This window comes from Phoxinus phoxinus (genome assembly GCF_949152265.1).
Source record: "Phoxinus phoxinus genome assembly, chromosome: 4".
In the NCBI taxonomy this organism is placed as follows: Eukaryota; Metazoa; Chordata; class Actinopteri; order Cypriniformes; family Leuciscidae; genus Phoxinus; species Phoxinus phoxinus.
Genome location: NC_136879.1, coordinates 7,990,121 through 8,016,188, shown reverse-complemented (window position 1 = coordinate 8,016,188; position 26,068 = coordinate 7,990,121). Strand labels below are relative to the sequence as shown.

The 26,068-nt window shown below is 38.0% G+C and overlaps 1 protein-coding gene and 2 long non-coding RNA genes across 3 annotated transcripts; 1 reads left to right on the top strand and 2 right to left on the bottom strand.

Moving 5' to 3' along the window:
- The first annotated feature begins 9,510 nt into the window (after positions 1–9,510).
- LOC306997246 lies at positions 9,511–12,055 on the top strand. Its single transcript, XR_013797325.1, has 2 exons — positions 9,511–9,817; positions 11,503–12,055. It is a non-coding gene; the product is annotated as an uncharacterized lncRNA (long non-coding RNA).
- LOC306997247 lies at positions 10,109–13,380 on the bottom strand. Its single transcript, XR_013797326.1, has 3 exons — positions 13,284–13,380; positions 11,284–11,442; positions 10,109–11,183 (listed from the first exon to the last, which is right to left on the bottom strand). It is a non-coding gene; the product is annotated as an uncharacterized lncRNA (long non-coding RNA).
- Positions 13,381–17,448: 4,068 nt separating this feature from the next.
- On the bottom strand, positions 17,449–21,714 carry LOC306997449 (uncharacterized protein; the record flags this gene model as incomplete). Its single annotated transcript, XM_079610754.1, has 14 exons — positions 21,171–21,714; positions 20,966–21,066; positions 20,767–20,886; positions 20,635–20,682; positions 20,454–20,537; positions 20,305–20,370; positions 19,654–19,742; positions 19,077–19,134; positions 18,773–18,823; positions 18,650–18,694; positions 18,326–18,390; positions 18,159–18,236; positions 17,987–18,064; positions 17,449–17,908 (listed from the first exon to the last, which is right to left on the bottom strand). Exons 1-14 carry the CDS (start codon positions 21,664–21,666, stop codon positions 17,449–17,451), a joined length of 1,839 nt encoding a protein of 612 aa, XP_079466880.1. The 5' UTR covers positions 21,667–21,714.
- Positions 21,715–26,068: the final 4,354 nt, after the last annotated feature.

The window sequence follows — 26,068 nt, the reverse complement described above, 5'->3', positions numbered from 1 at the left end:
GTTTGTGTGTGGCTGCTGTTCCAGAATGTTTTTTATTTCTCTTTTTTTTTTCTTCAGTGTTCTTTTAATTTAAAAACATGGTTGGTACATTTTATTATGTTTTACAATAATAAAACCGTGTGAGATTTAAATAAACACTGTTTGTGTTGTCAATACCATGTGTCTCTGTTATTGAAGTTATGTTATTTATTGTACGAAGGGCCTTGGAAACAAGTTCATTCAGTATTGTGTAAAAAAAAAAAAAAAGTCCCCCAAGAAATTCAGTCTTCAGTATTCTGGTAACATTTTTAAAATACTGCATTGTGACGATGTAATGTTTAAAGTATATTGTACAAAGTATAGCTAAGTAATATTTGATTATTAATGTGCATTTGTTATTGAAGACAAAGTGTGCTATTTGTAGTATTTGGATTAAGCCAAAGGTATTACAGAGAATATCATTTTTACTCAAAAATAATAGACATGTATATTGCTCGTAATGATTTTGTAATGTACTTGTAACACAGATAAAGTACACTTTATTATCACTAATGAAGTATGTAACTAGTCCCTACAAAGGCATATACTTAAAGTATACTAAATATACTTAAAGTTGTTCCAATTTAGTACACAAAAGTACACTAAATACATTTAAAGTTATGCTTTACTACAACTTAATTACTACTAAAATATACTTAGTACAAAAATAGTTGTTTCAAAATACCACACTTTAAGTTAACTAATCATTAACACACTTGAAGTATACTAATAATTAGTCTGGCTTCAAGTATACTTAACATTTTTTTTTTTCACCAGGGCACAGTGTGTCAAAGCGGATTAAAGGATAATTCCGGTATTTAACACCTTGAGTCTATATTGTAGTTTGTTTTGGATGAACAAGAGTGGTGGACAACATTTTTTTGAAAAAACCTCTCTCGGGTTTTTGACTATAATAGAATTGGCCATGGACCCATTTAACATTGGAGTCAATGGGCATGTCTGAAAATGTCATTAAAACAGCCAATAATGTTCGTTTACAAAACTGTTAAAGGGCACCTATTATGGAATTTTGAAATGTACCTTTCATGTAGTGTGTAACATAGATCTAAGTGAACAAAAACATCCTGCAAAGTTTGAAATATGAAAGTGCACCGTATATAAAGTTATTGTCTTTCAAAAGTGAGAGTCGACTCTGAGTCATTTTTATGAATCGTTAGAAGATCGAAGCTTTTTCTCTGACTAGATGACGTCAACTTGTCAAGTTATTTGAATACGATACGCCCACTTATTGCGCTCCAAGGCCAGGGGAAAATATCATGGCGACGAGACGCTGTGTTCTGAAGTGCGGCTCAAAAGCCAACTTTTTTCATCTGCCCAAGGAGGAGCATTTGAAGACTAAGTGGCTACAATTCATATACAGCTATACCACAGAAGTATAGTCCGAGCCTTGTGCTTTGTTCGCGTCATTTTGAAGACGATTGCTTTTTAAATGCAATCAAACTTGGATTCGCGAGCTGGCTGATATTGAAGGAAGGTTCAGTTCCAAGTGTATTTGCATCAGCTTCCTCCTCCGTATCACAACCTGTAAGTGTTATTAATAATTTTTGCTTTTATATTTTATGTAGCATGCTTAATAATTATTTTGTTTGTTGTGTAAGCACTGTTTAGCTTCTAGGTCTTCAATGACAATTGTATTGAGATATGTGAAGTGTTTGTCGTTGTTTTCGGAGTTGTCTAAAGAATAGAATAATACCTCGTAGTAACGTAACTGCATTTTTTTTTTGTAAAAACGTTATGTTTATGCATCGGGCTAATGCAAACAAAGACTGATTGTGCTTTTACAATATGAACTCTGGGCTATGCTCGCTAACATAACATTACATTCTTTATCTTATTTTTCGTTTTTTACTACAAACTATAAAGCAGTGGACTATAATCATTATTATAATACAATTTAATTGATAAAAGCATCATTGCACTCCGTGTTAAAAATAAGTATTATCTCTGTAAACACTGCTGGGTCATCTGACCAATCAACGCAGATTAGCGTCGCGCAAAGGAGGGGTTTGAAAAACGAGTCGTTGAACGAATCATTTGGGAGTCAGTGAGCTAATCAGGTAAAAATAAATGCATATTAGACGAAAGCAAAAGTGTTTTTTGTCATTGCATGCATGTAAAACTGTTGTTGGGGACTCCCACAACAACATTAGGAACATTTTAAATGTCATAATAGGTGCCCTTTAAACTCACCGAGTGGTTAGTGGTGTTCGTTGATGATTATAAACAATATATCGTCGCAATATATGATTCCAATCCGTTTATTTTGCTATAGTGGTACTATTTTTTCAGACACTTCACAACCGTGTAACTTCCGCTCAATATTTGAATCTGAAGCGTTAGCACCATAGATATTATATATGTCGTCTATGGTTAGCACACTCCCGACCACTTGATGGCGATAACCGATGTTTATGTCTCGCAGGACACTCACGGTCACAGTCGAGTTCAACTTCATATTGCACTGGTCAGTGGTCACGTCTTTCAATATTTTCAAGGTTTTGTTTGTTTATTTCGCTTACTCTCCCGGAGCACAGTTGCTCTGCTCGCTAGCCTTGTGAGAAACGGAAGCGAGCAAAAAGACTACATCGACCAAATGTAAACAGCCCCCTTTCCGTTTCCGGTAGCGCATTTATATTAACGAGCACTCAGTCCTTCAACAGAATTCAATGGGATTTTACAAAATGACGAATAAAACACGACAGAAACTGTATTTCGCAACACTTTTTGTTTCTGGAACATCAACTAACATCACTAATCACTCGGTGAGTTGCACAGTTTTGAAAACTAATGTTAAAGGTTGTTTTAATGACATTTTCGGACATGCCCATTGACTCCAATGTTAAATGGGTCCATGGCCAATTCTTTTATAGTCAAAAACTCGAGAGAGGAACCATTGTCAAAAAAAATTTGTCCACCACTCTTGTTCATCCAAAACAAACTACAATATAGACTCAAGGGGCCCTATTTTAACGATCTGAAACGCAAGTGTCAAAGTGCAAAGCGCAAGAAACTTTGTGGGCGGATCCCGGCGCTGTTGCTATTTTCCCAGCGGGATAAATGACTCTTGCGCCCGACGCAAATCTAAAAGGGGTTGGTCTGAAGTAGCTTCATTATTCATAGGTGTGGTTTGGGCGTAACGTGAAATAAACCAATCAGAGCGTCTTCTCACATTCCCTTTAAGAGCCGGCGCGCTTGTTCCATGGCAGATTGCTATTATAACGGCGGATTTGCCAGCGCACGCCAGGAGCAATTCACAGCCGAGGAAACCGACATTCTTGTCAGGGCTGTAAAACACAGAGAAGTGACATTGGGGATAATGGGAGAAACCCACCCAAATTAGCTTCGGTTAAACAGGCGTATAATTTGGGTAGTAAATGTGTAGCTAGCCTAATCTAGATTTTTTTTTTTTAGGCCTAATCTAGCCTATTCTAGATAGATCTTTTTCACATCTTCACGGACACAACAATGATTTCCCTCGTGTGTTAATATTTTTCCTTGTAATAATGTATGATTTGCAAAAATGAAAACTGCTGCATCTGTTTATAGCCTATTAGAGAATCAAAGTGGATGCGCGTTAACATTATGGCCAAGCACGCGCCCTTAAAATACCATATCACTAACACGCAACGCGCCACTGTCTTTAGACTGTTTTTTTCCTGGTCAATGGCGCAATTGCTTTCTAAAACTGGAAAATAGCACCATGGAAGTTTTGCGCCGGAACACGCCTTCTCTTTGCGCTGAACCGCACCCGCGAGCGCAAGTTCATTCCCTAATTTACCGACGTGCGTCTGTGGAGGGAAAAGTCCGCTGTGCGCGGGTGCAAAATAGGAATGACACATGTGTCGGTGTACAAAGTCAATTGCGCTGGGTGCAAGATAAGGGCCCAAGGTGTTAAATACCGGAATTATCCTTTAACGTTAACATATTAATAAACTTAATGTGATACATATTTGTAAGTCCTATATGAATGAAACAAGTGAGAATTAGATTTATGTAAAACTTTCAATAAATCCAATTTATTTTAAATAAATAAGAAACGGGTTTATGTATTATGTAATAAACCTAATTTATTTCAAATGCATCACATTTAAGTAATTTGTATTAATAAACCCAAAGTATTTTAAAATCATATTTATAAATTTGTATTTACTTATTCATCACCATTTCCCCTCCCCAATCAAATATACAACACAAAAAAGAATGGCCAGACAACCTCCTTTCACATTTTGTTCCTCATTTTTATTTTAGAAATGACAACCTCAAAAGGCAGCAAAAAGAGGAGCTAGCAAGACAGCCCGCGCTCACATACACGGTGTTGTGTGCAACCTCGACAAAACAAAGTACCTTTTACATGCACATTGAGGTTAAATGCACTACTTTCAAAGTTTTTTTTTTTTGTCACAATCAACCTTGCACAAATAAATGCTAAGGATTTTAACAGACTGCAGACATAGTACTTTTTCTCAAGAACTGTGCTTAAAAAACTGCAAAACTTGAGGTAGACATACAAATCAGGTCAAATCTGATTCAATGACACTTGTTAACATTACACAAACATTTTAAAAAATCGGTGACATTTTCAAAAATAGGGTGGTGGTCACCGGAAAATGCAATAAGACTTTAATAAGAAGATTTGCATCACCACACTTTTTTACACGTCTACATGTTTGGAGTACAGGAGTATAAAAGGTTATACAGCAATACAATAAGATAAATTTCCTCGAACTGCTTTAAACCGGTAAAACTTGAGGTAGACAAAATTTAGGTCAAATCTGTTTTAAGGACAACACTTGCTTATATAAGACTCAGTGGTTGAGTGGATTTGCATCACCACACTTTTTTACACGTCTACATGTTTGGAGTACAGGGGCCTGTTGCACAAAAGTAGAATTAAGACATCCGGGATAAATGACTCAGCTGAGCTCAATGAAGCCAAAACATGTGCGTCCAGGCTTAATTGGTTGCACAAAGACCAAGCCAGGATGAGCAGACACGGATTCATTAAGCCAGGTAAACCAATCCTGGATAGGTGCGCGCTCATGGCTCACTCAAATAGACCCCGCCACAGATCACAGATTAACTGATTTACCATGGCAACTAGAGCCGCGTACTTTTCCCCGTCGGAAGCGCAAATCCTCATGGAGGCATACGAGGAGGTAAAAGATATAATTAAGAAGAAAGGCAGCAACACCGCCACAGTGATAAAGCAAAGAGAAAAAGCGTGGCAAAGTATTGCAGACGGCCTGAATGCGTAAGTAGTGCACAATTACACACTCACCGCTCCGCTGAAACATCACAATTACAATTCAAATATTTAATTCACATCTCCAAAAACGCATTTGTACTGTAATTATGAAACGGTTAAATTTTTAATTGAAATGCACTGCAGATATGAGTGAAATTATGTAAAGTAACTCCATCACACTGTATAAAGCTATGATAAATTATTATTAAAGCCTTACATTATTATTTAACGTTACTACGCTCAGTACGGTTTAATCTTAGCCGTTGTACTCTGCTTATGTTGTCCACCGTTTTTTTGTGTGTTTCTCCTGCTTTTATTAATGTAAAGCTGCTTTGACAGAATGAAACAATTGTGAAAAGTGCTATATAAATAAAATTTAATTGAATAAATAGATGAGCTATAATAATAATCACTTTAATTTATATAGCGCCTTTCAAAGGACCCAAGGTCGGTTGCTCACTGCACTGCAAAAATGTATTTCTTACTTAGTATTTTTGTCTTGTTTTCAGTAAAAAAAAAATATCTAAAAAAAATCTTAAATATTTTCTTGAGCAAAATTACCTAGGAAAATAAGCAAAAAAATCTGCCAGTGAAACAAGAGAACTTTTCTAAAATTAAGTGTTTATGGAAAAAGTAAACTTATTTCAAGAGAATTTTTCTTATTATATTGACAGATTTTTTTATTTTTTTGCTTGTTTTAAGCACACATTTACTTAAAGTTTATATTTTTTGTCTAAACTATAAGGAAGGAGAGGGCCCCCAGAGTGCCACCAGCCATGGACTGGGACAATCCGGCAATCTTCCCTGATGACGACAGTGGTCGGCTGCTGAGGGACCAATATGTGTTGAATTATTTTAGTTAGTATGTGTGCTTTCAATTTTGGTTAAATATGTCCTGCGGTGGCAGAGGAATTTGTTTTTTTTTGGGTTCGTTTTTTTACGAATTTGGCCTCTTATGATGTTTGTGCGCAGTGCCGGCCCGAGCCTTTTGGGGGCCCTAAGCAGAATTTGATTTGGGGGCCCCTCCCACCACGCGGAGTCACCTGTGCTTGACGATTATTGACACAAATGTCACGCTATAATGCTACATTATAAATTAACACAGTGAGGTTATGTGTTAATACAAAATAAATACGTAATAAAAAATAGATAGGCTACTTAAATAAAAAAGTTTTAACTTTTACTTTACTCTTTTACTAACTCTTTGAAACTTCTGAAAACAAACTGTCACAAAACATAAATAAATTATTTGCAAATGTGCAATCTTCAACTACAAAATTAAACCAAAATAGGCAAACATGGATATAATCAAAAATAGAATGTTACAAAAAATAGATACTTAAATAATGAAAGTGCATACATTTTTCACTTTTGTTTTTAAAACTTTTAACTTTTACTTTACTCTTTTACTAATTCTGTCAATTGTTTGCTAAAATAATGACAAAACTGAGAAATCAGAAACATAATAACAGCAACAACGATGACAATTATTGACGGTGTAACTGTCCTCAAAATCTTTTTTTTTTTATAGATTATTGTTGTAACAGACTTTGTTGGATTGTACATGCATCATGACAGAATCCAACAAAGTCTGTTACAATAATAATGGTGTACTGGCGCTAGTTATATGTGTGCATGCAATGTATTTTTCCCCTCGGGGCTTGCCGTAGATGCACACTTGGTACTGGAGTGTCGCGGGGGTTTGGAATATAATAAAGTGGAGAAGAGTTCAAACTGCTATCGTTTATTATTTTCTTATTTCTGTTATATTGTTAGGTGAACCCTGTACGCTCGGTTACATTATTAAGATTATTAAAACCATATTAATAAAGTTGAAGTCTATTTTCATCACAGAAGTCTCCCCCACGAATTGTCTATGCACGCGAGGTGTCTAGATTATGCGCTTGACTCAAACGCTGGCAGACACAGCAGCAGTTGTAGGCAGGTATATTGATCATAAAATCAGAATTCGCTTGTCATGAGTCATTCATTCATTTATGTCACTTGTTTAAGTTATTTAATATGTGTAAAAAAAAAAAAAAAACTCGATTGTTTGTGTAAAAAAAGAAAAACTCGATCGGGGGCCCCCTGGTGGCCAGGGGGCCCCAAGCAGCCGCTTAGTTCGCTTATGCCTCGGGCCGGCCCTGTTTGTGCGGTATACTGTGTGTAATACAAGGCTGCAGGGAGGCTACTGCATCCATTCATTTGTCTGTTCAGTTGATGTGTATGGATTTGTCCTGCATTTATTTTAGTGTGCAGACATGCAGGGTGTGTTATATACAGACCTTTGAATGTGTATGTATCATTTTGTATAATATGCTTTGATTCTGTGCTTTCCATCTTGTAGACTGTGACTTCAGTTTCGAAAGGAGCTGATGGTTTACCTGCTTTGTTTTGTCCTTATTCAATAAAGGAACATAATGTTACACATTGTGTTTTTATATTCATATGGAATGTGTATTTGTTTATATGACAGAGTACTAGGGCCACACTGAAGAAAAAGGATAAAGTCATACATTTATGAGGCTGGTTCTTTCTGCAGAAAAGCTACATATTCTTTTTACAGTTTTGATACTTATGACAATGTGATACTTAATATTCTGCCACATCAGCATGTGTTTGTTTATGAAACCATACTGAAGTACAATTTCACGAAATGCCCCACATCTGTCATTTTAACAACTGTCATCCTTTAAAACAACTGGTTACAATATTATGACTTGTCTTTTTTTTCTTTTTCTCTGTGGCCCTAATATTCTATCATTTTATATATAGCCTTATAGTCTATGGGAAACTGTAAATTATCTAATGATAGTAATATCATCTAAAAATCATTATTTATCCAAAATCATTGAAATTAATGATCACAAACGTTTAAATAATGACAGTGGGTCTAGTTATATGTGATAACAATGTATAGTGAGCAGTGAAATAACTATTGGTTTCCATTTGTGGGGACTGCTGACTGACATTAGGGATGAGATTAAATAGATCCTGGAATTTAGCCTGGTCTGGAGCAGGCTAGCTCCACAGAATAAATCTCCATGGTAATTTATACCATAACATATCCTCCTGCCCCCTATCCAGCTTTAGTGCAACCGGATTACGGATCAATTGAGCCAGGATCACCAAGAATATCCTGGCTTAATCCCTTATCCTAGTTTTGTGCAACAGGCCTCTGGAGTATAAAAGGTCAAAACAACAGCAACTACAGCAACAACAACAACAAAATCTCAAACGAGTAGAAAAAGTGCAGATGTAAATATCAGCGTATCTGTCAATTAATCACTGAAGCATCTTAATTTTCAGTCCCTGGACTTTTGACGACAGCTTGGTTGTATCCAGATCCATCAGGATTTTCTGAAATGCTTCAAATGTGCACTTGAGGTCCTTTGGATAGTTTAAATTAAGGGCATAAATTAGTCCAAAAAGCATCACACATCCATGTGTGACACTTGGCAGGTTTTGCAGAACTTCAACACCTTCAAGAACAACACCCACATCTGAAGGTTCTTCTTCAGGACCAGCGCCCTCCGCTCGAATGACATAGATGCCCATTGTTGTCTGTGCAATGAGAGACTCACACCGTGTCCTAACTACACGCGACGCGATAAAATTCCAGCGACAGCAAGTGTGTCTGTCCACACTAGACGCAACGCGACTGTGAGACGGCACACGTCAATCAAAAAATCACAGCCATTCAGAACAGCGTGTGGGCGGAGTCTCTCTGTGAAAGCGCACTGCTGGCCCGCACTCGCATTGGAAATGGGTAAGGACATAATCAAATTAAGAAATAACATTATTAAAAATCAAAACATTAACAAAATATACTTATTGACTAATTTTGTTATGAAGTACAGTTGTATGTTTGCATAGAATTCAGTTTGAACGCTATAGAAATAATTATATTATATGCTTTCAAAATCTGAGGTAAATTATCCATTGTGGCACAGTGACCTATTTTTAACTAAAAATAAATAAGGTGTAGCCCCTACTCATAACCAGTGTCATTTCTTCATATGACAATCAGTTTATTCGATCTTGTTCATAGGGAAATTCATATCCATCCCGTCGCTTTATTATGGATGGAAGGAACATTATATTCAAACTCAAATGAAACCATTTTAATACTATACAAAAAACTAATGAACACCTGAGATTATTAATGACCAAAAAAAGATTACAAATGAGATTATTGAATACGAAATATCGCATTCATTATTTCCCCCATTTAGGTCCGAGGTTCAAACGAGAGCTCTGGAGGAGGAAGAGAGTAGTGGCCTTTCTTTTATTACAGGGGAGGAAGACGAGGATGTGGGTGCATCCAATAAATCAAAGAAGAGCAGAGCAAGGGGCCTATCACAACCTAGTGCAGGAACTTTTCCTGGACAAGGCACGTTTTTTAAATTATTACCGTATGTCCTCCACTGATATGGAGAATGTGCTGTCCTATGTTGGGAAGGACCTGAGGAAGCAGACCACATCATACCGTGTTCCAGTTGAGCCACAACAACGCCTTGCTGTAACACTAAGGTAAGTAAAATACACTGTACTGTTGTTTTATTTTTTTTACCAAATTGTCAAAGAAGCTTGGCTTCTTTAGTGACTTCTTCTTAAGTGGCTTATATGCCAAGAAAGTCACTTTTTTTATCCATAGTTAAATGCAAATATTGTTAGTGTTTTTACTGTTATTAGGTGAATGCCTCAAACACCATTTTATATATATATATATATATATATATATATATATATATATATAAATATGAAAATTATATTATTAAAGTAAATATATTGCAATTCCATTTGGGGGCACAAATGATGATGACATTATACAAGACTATTCAATTGATGACTATGCATAGAAGGAACAACTATACAGAAAAAAAAAATCTGTTAAGTAGTTTATTTCATAGCAACTGGTTTAAAATTGCTCAACACAACATTTTTCCATCAACCTTTATAAAAGACCACACAAATGTGCTTCAACATAGCCTTTACCAAAAAAACAGTAGTAGACAGTAGTTTATAGTTTGTAACAACCTTGGAAATTATATATGAACAGTGCGCTGCAAAATTAGGCACATATAATGCTGTAAACAGTATATTTGGTTGTGCACATGGGAGAAACTGGGTGTAAACCCTCTAGACATTTTGAACATCAATGAAATATTGAAATAAGATTAAACTACTCAAACATGTAGTAATGTAGTCTTCAGAACAAAGTGTTTGTGTCTGCTTGGGTGTCTGTCTGTGTGAGTGGTCTGCATGTGTCTACACGTGCGTGCACCTCTGTGTGTGTTTGTGTGTGTGTGCATATATATATATATTATATGTGTGTGTGTGTGTGTCTGTGTCAGAACTTAACTGTGTAAATTTCCCCAGCTATGCTGTGATGGTGCAGCTGAAAAATTAGGATGATTTGGCAGGCTATGTGTATGATTAAGCATGTAGTTGTGAGGTTCCACGTGGTATTGAGGTGCAAATTGATTAGTAGACATAGGCCTTTGGCATTTGATGCTGCTCCTCCTACCAGTTGACAATGAGTGACATTAATTTGACTTTTAATTGCCCTTTATTTACCGTTATTTTCCTCATCTCGGGTGCCAAACTCAATAAAAAAAGTTCATCAGGATCTTCATGAGGCATTGGCTGCTGAAGAAATTTGTACAGCTCTGAGGTGGCCACTTGTGCAGCTGACCTCCTCTTCTTTATCTGACCTCCTCTTCTAGGTCCCGATGTTGCATTTTCTTGCTCGTCTCCTGTCATGGTGTACTCTCTCTCACTTCCTCTTTCTCCTTCATCTGTTGAATGTTCTCTGTCTTTATTTTCTCCATCATCATCTTGTTCTTCACATGCAAATTCATTGGTGTGACTGTAGTCATCTAAGTTGCTCCTTGTCCTGAGGAAAACAAATAATAAAATACCCTAAATTAAATTATAATAATGCAATGTTTGAACTAACATATGACAGAATGTTGTAGTTTGATAAAGAATCTTACATTCTTGGCTGAATATATGGCAAAAGGAATGTCATACAGTGATAGTATTTCCATTCCTTTTGTTTAGTTGCCCCTGAACCACTCGGTGGGCGTTGTCTGCTTGTGTTTCTCACAAATTGTCTCGTAGATTTTTCCACTTGGACTTTAGAGTTTCATAATCTGTAAAACAAACACAGATGCATTATTCACAAACTCTAACAATGTGTTTTTTATTCACAGGTATTTGGCAACAGGAGACTCGATGCACAGTCTGGCGTACTGCTACCGTCTCGGAATCCAGACAGTGTCTGACTGTATCAAGGAGACATGTAGGGCCATTGAAGAACAAATGTTGACAATCTATCTCCCAAAGCCCACAAAGGGAATGTGGGAGGACATAGCTTTGTCCTTTGAAGATCGGTGGAATTTTCCCAACTGCATTGGGGCACTAGATGGGAAACACATCTACATCACTGCTCCGCCAAAATCTGGAAGCCTTTTTTTTTAATTATAAAGGCTCTTTCTCAATAGTTCTCCTTGCCCTTGTTGACGCCAACTATAAATTCATCGCAATCCAGGTTGGTGATTTTGGAAAAAGCAGTGATGGAGGGGTCTACAGCAACTCAACACTAGGCAGAGCAATGAAGGAGAAGACACTGAGTGTTCCTGAGGAAAAGTGTTTGCCTGGTGCTGAGGACCTGGGAAGACTTCCCTACGTGATGGTTGGAGATGCCGCATTCCCTCTCAAGCCCTACTTAATGAGACCCTACCCAGGGAAGAATCTAGAGAGAAGGCAGGCAAATTTCAATTACCGCCTCAGCAGAGCCCGAATGACAGTGGAAAAGGCATTCGGCATACTATCCTCGCGCTGGCGTATTTTCCACAGAGACATTAACTTGATGCCCGAGACCACAGACACCATGATTGTTGTGACATGCATTCTGCACAACATGCTGACACACCCAGGTGAAGCAGAACACTGGCTCAGAGAGGCATCTGAAGTTGTGTCCTTGAGGGGGCTGACTGAACGCCCCAACAGAGGAAGCCTGGAAGCATCAAATGTGCGAGAGAAGTTTGCGGATTACTTCAGCTCTCAGGCAGCATGTTTCTGATCAATACATTTGAAAACATCCAAATGTAGTTCTTGGAGACGCTTTAAAAATGTGTTGTATCAAACACTTTGAATTGATGCAAATCTGATTGTTGTAAACTTCCATGATTTACTCTTGTGGTAACTTTTTTTAATTTCTCTAGTTCAGAATAAAATGGTTTAATTTCAGCTGAACTGTTTTGTACTGTCTTTAATCCATGCACATTTTGGATATATTTTTGCCACTAGCTTATGATTTGAATCAGCATGGGAAAACATAATATGCTATGCAATACACAGTACATAATAAAAATATATATTGACCTACACGCCATGGTAAACTACAATATTTTAGTTCAAATTATTAATAACTATTAACATTGCATTACATATATATATATATATATATATATATATATAATATATATATATAAAATATAGGTCATTATAGAGAGATGTTAAAAATGTGGGCTCTTGGTTTGTTTCTCCACGAATAGGGTTGCTTACTAGAGAAGCTGCACTGAGGACAGTGTATGTGCCACAGGTGAGATTTTCCATTTACTACATACATTAGGCACTCTGATTCCATATATGGGGCACATATATATTATTAATATGATAGACTACGGTATGCATACTCTGCCCCGTGTCACACCGCCGGCGCCTCTGCTACGAGCAGCGCGGACTAACGTTATTGTCATTGTGACTTCCCACCCTGCCTGTATTTCAGTAGATTGTCTGGAATGACACCCCTGGATACAGGGACACAAATCGTCATGCCTATTCACTCTACTTTACATTGAAAATAAAGCGGAATTTGTTTTACACAGGTTGATGCGTCATTAGTAGCCTACTATATAGCTAAATGCTACATAGCTAAATGCTACATTCATTCATTCATTCGCTGTAGATGAAAGTCTACTTAACTTACCATGTGTATTCAGTGCTTCACCTATAGTTCTCCAGACGGAATCCTTTTTCCTGATGTCTTTGTGGAATTTGTGGGATTTATCGTACAGAATTGAATGATTAACATGGAAAAGATACCTTTTATCGCGTGTCGCGGCGTCGCGTGTAGTTAGGACACGGTATCAGCCTCTCCACTTTCAGAGTCCTGGAGGATAAACAAAGAAAATAAGTAGTCCCAAGTTTTCCCGTTTTATTTTGCAGCAGGCGGTTTCTTTCCTATTGATTCAGTCCAAGCCTGTGTTCAAATTGTGTGAAATAACAGAGCTGGAGGTAGACAACATCATTGGATCACTTAAGAGTTCCAAAGCAAAGGATGCATATGGGCTAGATTCATATTCTCTAAAATTATGTAAAGACTCCTTAATTGCTCCAATAACATATATGATCAATTTATCATTCAAGCAGAGAATTGTTCCATCCTTCTGGAAAACGGCCTTAGTCACCCCAATTTTTAAATCTGGTGATAAATTAAATGTAGCCAACTACCGACCAATCAGTATCCTTCCAGTAGTCTCCAAGGTCGCTGAGAGGTGGGTTGCTAAAATGATAAATGAACATCTAAATAAAGGCCACTCCCCCTTGCATCCTATGCAATTTGGGTTCCGTACCAATCACTCGACTGAATTTGCCAACAGTTTGTTTGTAGAAAAAGTAAAAAGTAAATTGGACAATAATGCTTGTGTCGGTGCTGTGTTTTTAGATCTAAAGAAGGCATTTGACACTGTTAATCATGACATTTTATTATCTAAACTGACATATTTTAATTTTTCTTCAAATGCCATTCAATGGATTAAATCTTACTTGGACTCAAGAAAACAGTGTGTTAATATTAACAGTGTCAAATCGTCTTTCTTGGATGTTCCAGTTGGTGTGCCTCAAGGGTCAATACTTGGTCCCTTATTATTTTCTTTATATATAAATGACCTTCCAAACACTTGTGTTGATGTTGAATTTCAAATGTATGCTGATGACGCAGTCATCTACACAAGTGCAAAAAGTGTTCAAGAGGCTTCTGCCATGCTGACCTCCGCTCTGGTCCCTGTAAATGAATGGCTTTTTAAATCCTGTCTGTTACTCGATACTAAAAAAACAGTTTGTATGATGTTCACTAAACAGTCCCGCGACATAAAACAATCTGGTGTATTTTTAAGAGGAGAAGAATTAGAAATCGTCTCAGAATTTAAGTACCTTGGTGTGACCCTTGATTCCACATTAAATTTTAAAAAACATGTAAGAAGAATATCTAGTACAGTAAAATTTAATTTACGAAATTTTAAACAAATTCGTCAATTCACACCACTTGGGGCTGCAAAAGTGTTTTTACATTCTATGATTTTATCACATATTGAATATTGTTGTACAAGTTGGACATTGACTGGTATGAACACACTCAAATCAATAGAATCACTATAAAAATGCCTTAAAAGTTTTTGATAAAAAGCCAATGTCCTTCCATATTTGTAATATTTTACAAAAATATAATCTATTAAGCCTAGAGAATTTTAAACATTTTAAATATGCCTGTTTTGTTTACAAAGTATTAAATGGATTAGCCCCACTTCCCATGTCGGAATTTTTTAAACCAAAGATTTACAGTGGTGCCAGGACACGGGCCTCCGCTAGAGGTGATTGTGAGGTGCCTTTCAGAAGAACAGTCTTTGGACAAAATTCTCTGTCTGTTAAGGCCTGTAAGTTATGGAACAGTATCCCCATCACTGTCAGGGAATGTCTCACATTTCCTATATTTAAAACCAAACTCAAAGTGTGGCTTAAAGCAAACCAGTCTTGTGACCATTAAGTGATTCTTTATTTTGTTTTTGTTTCTTTGCTTGTATTTGTTTATTTTTTGCTATTTTGTATGTTACAATTTTTGTATTTCTGTATTTGTCTAGGGACTACGGATGTAAATTAGCCCTGTGGCTATAATCCGGTATGTTTACGTCTGTTTTTGTTGTTTCAATGCAGATGTTCATTAATGTGCATTGTCCCTATCAAATAAATAAAAAAAAGTCATGTAATTGAAATGATAATTGTACCGTGTTCCTGTTTTGCCATGAATAACGTTGTAATGAGGGTCCACTGGAGGCAAGTTTTAAGAGAACCCAAGTGCAGCTTTAATTTAAACAAAACATGACATTAAACAAAAAGCATGGCGTGGCATGAAAACAGGACATGGACAAACACTTACAACAGTGGTTTACAGGAAACAATACTTGACACAGACACAGGCAAACATGAGGGCTTAAATACATACAAGACTAACGACCAGACAAGGGACACCTGTGAACAATGATCAAACAATCAGACAATAAACTCAAGACAAGGCACATGGCAGGGTCACATGACAACAAGGGATCACATGACAGACAAGGAAGCAGACATGACGTGAACAAAACCGTGACAAACGTATTAATTTCCCCATCTACAACAAATCTGAGATCAGCATAATGATGTGAGTGTTTCATGATTCTGATTTCATATTTTCTTTACTTTGTACTACCAACTGGTAGTGATGGGCAGATCGAGGCTTCGTGAAGCAATGAAACAGTTGAACCAAATGGTCCATATTGTTTCGAGGCTTCGAATCAATCCGACACCCGTCTCCACGGTGACACCTAGTGGTCACTTGCAGGTGTTGATCTGAAACCTTGACGAGACATTAAAATTCTTGTTGTTTTTTTATTATTGTACTTTTCTAATATGTGAATCTTGTAACCTATAGGCTCCCTCACTGTGCATAATGTTATTTTGGTCCTACAAAATGAATATTAATAAAATAAATCAAGCCACAATGTCTCACTTTTTTAGATATTTTTATTCAAAAATATTAATTTCTCTGCTGTGGAAGGACTTAGCCTACTTCTTGTTTTACAGATAATTTCTCCAGCCTTTGAAAAAATCCTCTCACAAGGGACACTTGTTGCTGGCATGCAAAGATATTGTTTAGCCATGACATACAAATGAGGAAAGATTACTGCTCTCTCTTTCCAGTAAGTTAGTGGATCATGAGTTCTGGGCAAATACGCATCGTTGATGTATTTTTTCACTTCCACTGTGGCATCAGCTGTAGCATTGTGTATCATCTGGGTTTGATGGATACGAGTATCAAAAAGTTCCCATAAACTGTCCTGTGTTTCTACTGGTGTTGATGTTGATGGGTCTGATGTTCAATATCATCCAACTGCGGCCACAAATGGGTGTTCTCGTGCTGGTGGGGGTTCCCGTTTTCGCAGACTGAAACGCCCCGTTCTTATTCTTCGCCTTTCTTGCTGACTGTCAACATCCGGCCTCCTCTTCTTCGCCTCTTCTGCTGAACTGCTAACTGTCAACATCCGGGTTAATATAACAACATTCGCTAGTTAATTTTTCTCAAAAAGAAGTCTGTAACGTTACGGTTAGCATAAAACTAACGTTAGCAAGCTAAGCCATCTACAGAACGTTAACGTTAGTCCAATTACATCTTAATAAAATTACATTTACGTGTAGGACAAGTTATCTCAGTCCTATCTTTAAGCATATGAAGACGTCAGCTAGCATCGAACTAGATGACTAAGCCAGCTTTCGAGCGGCTTGATTAAGTTTAAATTACTGATATTACAACACAATTTTAGGGAGGCTCCATGGTAGCTAAATATAATGAGAATGTTGTGGTTGTGCAGTACGTTCATTATATTCTACGAGTTGAGGACACAGATCTCTCTATGGCCCTGCCCTAGATATAAGTTTGTTGCTTCAAATAAAGGAACCCTTTGAGATCCATTCCGAAAACAATACAGTCGTCTTAATGTCTGAATTAAGTAATGAATCGATTAAATTAACACTTGGGACATTGTGCTGTTGCAGTCCAGTTAGCAGATGCACTTAATGAAGGCTCAAACAGTAGGCTATTCGACCCCAAGGATTCACTTACTTTTCCAACAGGCACTTTTGATGTTTTCAATAAATACACAAAATACAGTAATTTCTCTTGAACAATTTACTTTTGAACATTGTAGTACATACAGTATAAAACAAACAGATTTATTGGCATGCAAAAATGAAAGGGATTACAAAATAAAACATGTCACAAATAAAATAAATGAGTAATAAAAGTGTTGACGTTGTTCTAACCACACAGACTAACAACACTATGGTAGGCAGACATCTTCAATCAGATACCTGCCATAAGCCATGTGCCTCAGCCCCAGACGTGCGCTCGGCCAATTCCTTCTTTTGGAAAAGCCTTTGAGGCGTAGTGCAAGGCCGCTGCCACGGCCTGCAGTCTTATAAATTTTCCTAACAGTTATATGCATCAGACTGTCTTTCTTAAGTTTGAGGTCCCTTGCCAAACTATCATTAATATAAACGGAGGGGTGGAATGGCTTTGTGAGTTCCTGGAAAGTTTTCGAAACTCTGTTGAACACGCCAAGCATAGCCATGTCCATACTCAGTGTCTCTTCAATAATACGCTGAAGGACTACAGGTGGTAAGAATGGACTGTCCTCTGTTGTAATGGGTGTGCCTGATGGACAGCTTCGAGATTGGAAGGTGTGGCTGAGATGGGGAGATGGAGAAGGTGAGATGGGTGTGTCAGCTAGTCCTGCAGGGCTAGAGAAAGAAAAGAGAGATCAGTATATTGGCTACCAATATAAGTAAATAGCAATATATGAACACAGTATATAATACCTTTCACTGCTTGGAGATTGTAAGGTGTGGCTGAGATGGGGAGAGGGTGAGATGGGTGTGCCAGCTAGTCCTGCAGGGCTAGAGAAAGAAAAGAGAGATCAGTATATTGGCTACCATCGTCATAAGCACCAAATATAAATAAATAGCAATATATGAACACAGTATATAATACCTTTCACTGCTTGGAGATTGTAAGGTGTGGCTGAGATGGGGAGAGGGTGAGATGGGTCTGCCAGCTAGTCCTGCAGGGCTAGAGCGAGAGATATCAGTATATTGGCTTCCATCTTCATGAGCACCAAATATAATTAAATGGCAAAATATGGACGCAGTATGTAACACCTTTCTAATGTAAAGGTCTCCAGCAGCTGCCCACACCACCACCTCCTGATAGAGAGCATGTCCACCTGAAAATAAAGTTATGCTTTAAATGTCTTCATAGCCTGATACAAATCCATGTTACAGTACTATTTACTCATTGATGGGATCTATGGCAGTGTACATTTTTACAGATGTTGCCATCTCCTTCAGCAAGTACAGTACCTACAGACAAAGTTAAGTGTAAGGCCTATTGGTGCATGTTAACTGTAGCCTCCAGATAGGACAAAATGATTAAAAGTCTTATATTTCACACTACAAATCTGATTGAGATTTGAACGAACTCACCTCACTGAAATCATATGGCTTTTGGAGGGTAGAATACATTGCATACTGAAATAAACATACAAATGTGTTAGTTGTTCTGCAAACTAGTAATCAGTTATCACTTCTGAAATTATTGCATCTCACCATCAGCATAAACACACCACAGCTGTTGCTCTGATGCTGGGGAGATGCGCCCTGTGGTGGTAAAAGGGGTGTGTGATTTATTATCAATGATTCTTATTATATGATGCCTACTGATATCCACACTCATTTTGTAGCCTTAAATCATACAAAAAGTGCAACACAATGTGCTTTGAACTTGCATTTAGCAGCAACTAGGGTCCATCAGCGTCACTTTATAAAATCATAATAAATAAAAATCAAGACACCTGCCTATGTACGCTACTTTACTAAATGCAATGAATCGTGCTCCAGCCACACGTTTTACCTCATCAGCCAAGTAAAATGACTTCCATGGTCCATTGGACACCGCATGAGCCAGGTTACTGAAAAGGTTTGGAAGACGAGTTAATTGCAATTCATGCCTTTCAAATTTAACATTGAACCCCTTTAGGAATTGCTGAATCTCTACCATGACTACACATACCCACCTTGAGCCCTAAGAGCATGGTTTAAAAATGGGGTTGAACTACACCTTCCCATGCTAAAAAGTGACCTGGGAGTAGCAGCAATTCCTAGTAGGGACTTAGAACGTATGGAACATATGAACCAAAACCATAAATGCAGAACTAAACAAAAAGGAAGTATAGTCCAAAACAGAACTACCATACTTCCAAAAAACATGATCATATCTAAGTTTTTGGGTTCTCAAAGCAGTATTTGGGTGGTCTAACTAAAAAAACAATTAAAGTAAAGATGCAGATGAGGTTTCTAGTGAACCAATGAAGAACTACTTTGGGGTGTAAACATGGAAATTGCTTTGAATAGAAAAATATAGTTACTGCTGCAAGACCCAGAGTTAGATATGAACATAGGGAACCAGTATTCAGCTTTCTATGAAAAACCTGAAGATTTCTAGGTAGCGGCCATCTCCAAAGCCACTAGGGTGTCTTGAATCAAAATACTGCATAATCCTCTGTCTTGGTTTGAGAACCTGTTAAGAGTTTTATTTCATGGAATGGCAAGATAAGGGTTGGTTAAAGACCCAAATCTTACGTCAAACAAAACAGTTATAGTAAATAGTGCATTTACATATATGTATGTACCGTATATGTATATGTGTATGCATGCATGTATGCATGTGTGTATATATATATATATATATATATATATATATATATATATATATATATATATTAAATGAATATAATTTTATACAAAGTGCTTTACAAGTGATTGCTCTCATTCATCCATTCTTTGAGGCTGAAACAAAATATCATTCAAATTTATGTTCAGCATGGCCAAAAACATTAATTTCATTGGGAGGTGGGAGTGTATGGTAAGAGTCTTCAACACACAATCCAAAATAGGGGGCATAGAGAAGTTGGAATTGATCCAGAAAAGGTTGGGTTAGATTCTTAGACCTGAAATCGTTATGCATATCAAAAATGTTGTTATGTACTGCATGAAATGTACCAACAAAGCATGAATGATGATTCAATAATAACAGCACAGTATTTCAGATAAAAAAGCCACTTCAAAGTGAGTTTACTCACACACAATGTCCAGTGCCCAGGCTGCCAGGCAGGGAGAAGCACCACGTCTTTGGATGCAAAGTCACACTGAGGAAAATAAAAAGAGTTCAAAGAGGAACTTGAACGTGAGGTTAAAGCTGAGGTACAAGTTCTGTTACATTACTACTCACAATCATTTTAGCAATGGGAGAAGCCTCATATGGAGGAAGCCAGGTGACCACCACATAGGCATCCACAGTCACGGTTGCAATGCCCTTTATTTGAAAACAGACGCATAACACACTTTGTGTAGGCAACAAAAGTATACAGTCAGGAAACTTGAATGCACAGATTATGTTAAATGTAACTTACATGTGCAATTGCAGTCTTGACGATAATGTTGAAACAACAATTTGCAATCTAAAAAAAACAATGATTAATTAGTAAGACAATTAATCATCTCACACCATAGGAAATACAGTTAAACACTTGGATCAGATTTACCGTTGCTTCAACATCTCGCTCTAGGCCCAGAGTCCAAAAGTCAGACCTTGTGAGGATCGAGTTGTTGGCTTGAACAATTTCCTCCTTAGGGTCACCCTTACTATCCAGCACATAGTCCAGCTATGGGGAAATATACAGAACATTATGAATGGATGTATATTTAAAATGTCTAATTCACAAAAACTAATCTCAAACTTACTAATTCACAGAGTCTTGCGTTTGGTTCTTGTTTCCAATCAGCAACTGTAAAGTTGGGATTAGTACGGTCAACAGCTGAGGAGAGCGACTGTAACCTTGAACCTAATTCAAAATAAAGAGATGAGACAAAAATGAGAGGAAATGTGTTATTGAATAAATATACACAATCACTAATACAATGCATAAAATATAGAAGATTTCCTTACGTTTAGAGGGTGGTGAAAGATCTGGGTCTGAGCTGAACCCCGTTTCTGCTGGCTGAGAGGAGGCGGCAACAACTGGGTCGGGGCTAAGTCCTGTTGGCTGAGAGGCACAGAATTCTGCCTGACCATGCTCATTGAGACACAGCTGAATTTCAGGAGTCACAAGCTTCTTTAATTCCTCCTTGATCTTCTTGTTCTTCCGCTGATTGTAATTGTGAATAACATTACGCATCATGAAAACATGAGCAGATGGCGAGAGCATGTTCATGTAATAATTGTTTTTTTTCATGGTTGAGAAGAGTTGTTCTGCAACCTGGCTGTTAATTCTCCCTGCCAGTTCAGGTACCATCTTTATCCTCCGGAGGATATCTTTCGGGTCTTTAGTGTTTCCCTCATGGAATCTGTCATAGAGACAATAGTGGTCTGCTGACCCAGTCAATGGATGGCCACCCGGGTCCGGCACAGTTTTCTTAGTGTTAAGCCATGGTAAATTGACCATACCACCATTAGATGCGTACTGCAAGTTTTCATGGCTGGGGTCCAACAGCCTACCTCATGAGGGCTGAAAGGCATCGTCTCGGGCTCTCTAAGGTTAGCATGCACTGCCAGACCTCTTGCAAAATCATATATGCATATGTTGGGCATGTGTTTCCAAGATAACAATAAATCAGTGAAGTCCCTTGGACTTTCTGCCCTAATGTTAAATTTCAGCGAGACAACCTGCCCACAGGGGCACATAACAACAGCCCAGCCACCTGAGGAGAACAAGTGTTCAAGGAAGTCAAACTAAATTACCAGCAGTAGCCCAATGAGAAAAGACATTGTTGGGACATTTTTTTTACTTACCAGATGCTCCCCAAACCTTTTGAAAAATTTTATCAAATTTGCTTCGGGTTTTCATTTCTTCTCTCAGCCTTAGAACTAATTCCATTTTGGAACCTTGGGAATCAATTCCGCACTCCCTGCAGAGCTTTCGGATGGCATGGACCTGTAATAGATTACCAAAATAAAGGTGTACACTGTAAACACATTTATACTAGCTATATTGATTATATAGAATAAACAACAACAAAAAACACATAGACCTGTTTACCTTCAAATTGGATACTTCATCCAATAGCCTGTCCTCTGTTATGTCAGTCTCTGTCTGTTCTTTTGGGTGCCTTGTTGTGTGGACCTTTTCATGCTCCGTATTGAGCACCTTGTTGGATTTGCGGGTGTGAGGTCCAATCCACGGGGCCCAGTGGTGGTACGTAGGTTTAACGGCAAAAGGATTTTGTTTATCACCTGAAAGAAAAACAGTCTGCATTGATGGCTAGAAATTAACTTTGTAATTCTTAAAGTGGAGTGAGAAAGACAAGGGGAAAAAAGGTAACAAAGGAATTATACATCTCTGGGAAACATTATATTTAAAAAGTCACTTACTTGGAACAAAACCACGTGCAATCCTCTCTAAACATAGAGAGTCCCAGAACTCATCAATGTCCACCTCCCCATCAAATCCATCTGGTGGATCCTCTAGTTCACTGACTAAAATAAAAAGAAATATCAATATACTGTAGTTAGACCACCTGGAGGGGTGGAGGGGTTCACCATACAAATAAAACCTGTATTGTACCTGCCAAGCTGAAGACACAGCTCTTGTGGAGATCCATGACCACCACAGGAGGGTGATGTCCACAGCGGACACAGGAGAAGTTATAATCATGGTCTGTCAATGCTTCAAAATGTAGGTATCCATGTATTAGGCTATTTTTGTTTGGGTACTGCTGTCCCGACGTCAGCTCCCATGTCTCGATGGCTCGACCCAGAGCTGTGTGAGTCTGGAATAAAACATCAATAATAAATTAGAAAATGTACTTCCATAAAAGTGTGCAACTGGGAAAGTTCCAATTATGTATTTAATGGCCTAATGTCATGACTGTCAGCTAAGAAGTCTCATCCAGCACCTTAGTTCTAATTACTTAATTAATGGCCTACTGTGCATAAAGATATGGAATATGAGATTTACGCATTTAACATACAGTATGGTCACATCATATTCATAAATCACAAAAATCACACGTATTGAATTTTTGAACATTTGACCTGGAGGCAGTTCCGAAGATACAGGCAAAAATGGAGGGTTAGAATGACTTTGTCATTAAAGTTATGTAAGCCATCCTCCCATTCCTGGTATCGCACCATCATTCCACATCTACTGCATTTTTTCCCATAAGTTGTCACACCTGAAATGAGATCATTGGAGCATTTAGTGGTATATACAACTTGGAAAAGGAAGAATAAATGTCAATTTTAGTTTAAACATGATACAGACCCTCGATGATTCCCTTGACAGTAATGATTTTTGCTGATTTGCTGATGATCAGGGGTTCACCAAGGGGAAGATCACCAGGACATTCAGGACAAACACACTCTTTGGGCATCAGATGTTTAGGCACTTCTGTCTCACTTGTCAACCCATACACCTTTGCTGGCAAGTCTGCAGGAAGCCTTTTCTTGTTGTGAATGTACCTAACAATTCTCCCCAAATCCTGATCTCGAGGGGGATACTGAAAATCACTTGAGGTGACAGTTTCCACCTTGTCTTCAGAGCCCTGACTATCTTGAGTATCCTCGCTCTCATCTCCCGTGAAGAGCTCCTTTCTTGTCTGGAAAAAGTGCCATTTTGCAATGGCCTTGTGGACACAGGCCTGTTTGGCTTTAACACAATGGCAATGCCACGTGTTATTTGCTGTGTCAAACATGACCATCACTCTGCCAAACTTGTTATAGTAAGACAGATTTGCCTCATAAATGGAAACATATCTTCTTGAGGAAGAGCTTCCCACCTCAACATCAACACTGAAGGGGATCCCTTCAGCGTTTGCCGCCGTTTTTTTCAGAAGACATGCCCTCTTCCGCTCCTCGCTGAACCACCTGCTACTGACAATGTCCCTCAGAACATCCTCCCTTAGTTCAATCTGAGGGCTGAGGGGTGGTGGGCAGTATTGCAGGGACTGCAGATGGGCACAATCAAAGGATATAAACCCACTCCTATGCATCACCTCAGTGTTGCGCACACAGGCATCCTGCTCACAACGAATTTGATGGCTTGGCCCTGATGTCCGCTTCTGTACATGGATGGGTGCGCTATTGCTGCTGAAGGACTTTACAACAGCAAATATTCCCCTTTCAATCTCTATTGGCTGACATGCCAGATGACGGTCGGCTGTAATGTCCTCCTTGACAGTTGAGTGGCGTCGTCTCATATGCTGCTTTAAATTTTTTTTATTTAGCACTAATTCACACTTTGTGCACTTAACCTTTCTGACCCTCGAACGTAAGCCAACAGTTTTTTTTGGTTGATGAAGCTCTACCATAGCCTCCACAGGGTGTAGCCGGGCTTCTACCATGGCCTCCATAGGGTTTAGTGGGCCTTCTAAGGCTTGAGGTGAAAAAGAGTGCAGTGGGCCTTCTGCTGGCTGAGGGTGGGGTTGGCCTTCTGCTGGCTGAGGGTGGGGTTGGCCTTCTGCTGGCTGAGGGTGGGGTTGGCCTTCTGCTGGCTGAGGGTGGGGTTGGCCTTCTGCTGGCTGAGGGTGGGGTTGGCCTTCTGCTGGCTGAGGGTGGCATGTGCTGAGGTGTCTAAGCAGTTGTTTTTTTCTTTGAAACATTAGAATACAAGCACAGCAGTGGTAGTGGGACTCCTTTCTGCAGCCCCATTTGCAGGTATACATCACAACCTCTGAAAGGAAGGTAAAAAACAAAGCAGGCTTTAATAACTGGTCCAAACACAAGTGCCTTCTTGACCACGGCTAGTGTCCTCAACTTATTCATATCAACACAAAGGTTATTAATCTAAACCAATGAATCAGCCAAAGAATCCTTAAACATACCTCCATGCTGTACCACTGTTTTCAGATGGGACTGTAAATGTGTTTCCACTTTTGAGTAGTCACCCTTATAAAGTGGGCAAAAGGGGCAGTGGAGAAATTGGCATCCTTGCTCAAAACATCTTGTGGGCTGGGGCTTGTGACCGCTCGGCAAAATTGACAGATGTAGCTATAGATAAGAGATATATGGAGCACATTAACCAAGCTCAACTTACTTTTCTCCCCCTCCTAGCACTAGCTACTACCTGCTGCGTTGAATCCAAGGAATCTTCAGGTGAGAAAGCTAAAACTCTGTTAAAAAACTAACTACGTGAAAAACGAAGTTAGTAAACAATGTGTGTTTATAAATTCTGTACCTGTAAAAGACTGTTACACAAAGTTACCTACCTCCACCAAAATTCTCCCAAAACAAAGCAATGCGCCCACCAATGTTATCTGTCACCATAAAGAATCAGCGTGGACGCTACATCATGCCTCTTTGCGAACACGTTAACAATATTAAATTCAAACCTGATAATACATTTCATATTTTGAAATAAATGTAATAAAATAAAATTTCACTTAAATGGCAATGACAATTATTAATTGTCATTTAAGGGAAATTACTAACTTATATACAAGCTTGATAAAAATGATAATTCTAGAAAATAAATTCTGATGGCACTTAAAGGCTTTTGCATCTGAATATATATATATATATATATATATATATATATATATATATATATATATATCAATTCTGTTACTAAAACCAATATCCAGATCAAATATATTCTAGAATCCAGTAACACACACCCTTTGAAGTTGAGATGAAAAACTATGATTTTTAAATACATTTATTATCAGGTTGATTACAAATGAGAAAAATACCTACGTGAAAATCTTTTAGGTCCATGCAACTCTATATTCAGAAAAAAAGTTTACACAAATGTATTTGCACATCTAAATCAGCATTTTTTTTTTTGCATCACTTTTGACAGTTAAACAAAGCAGTTATTTAATTATTTTAACAATATAACACTATTTGAA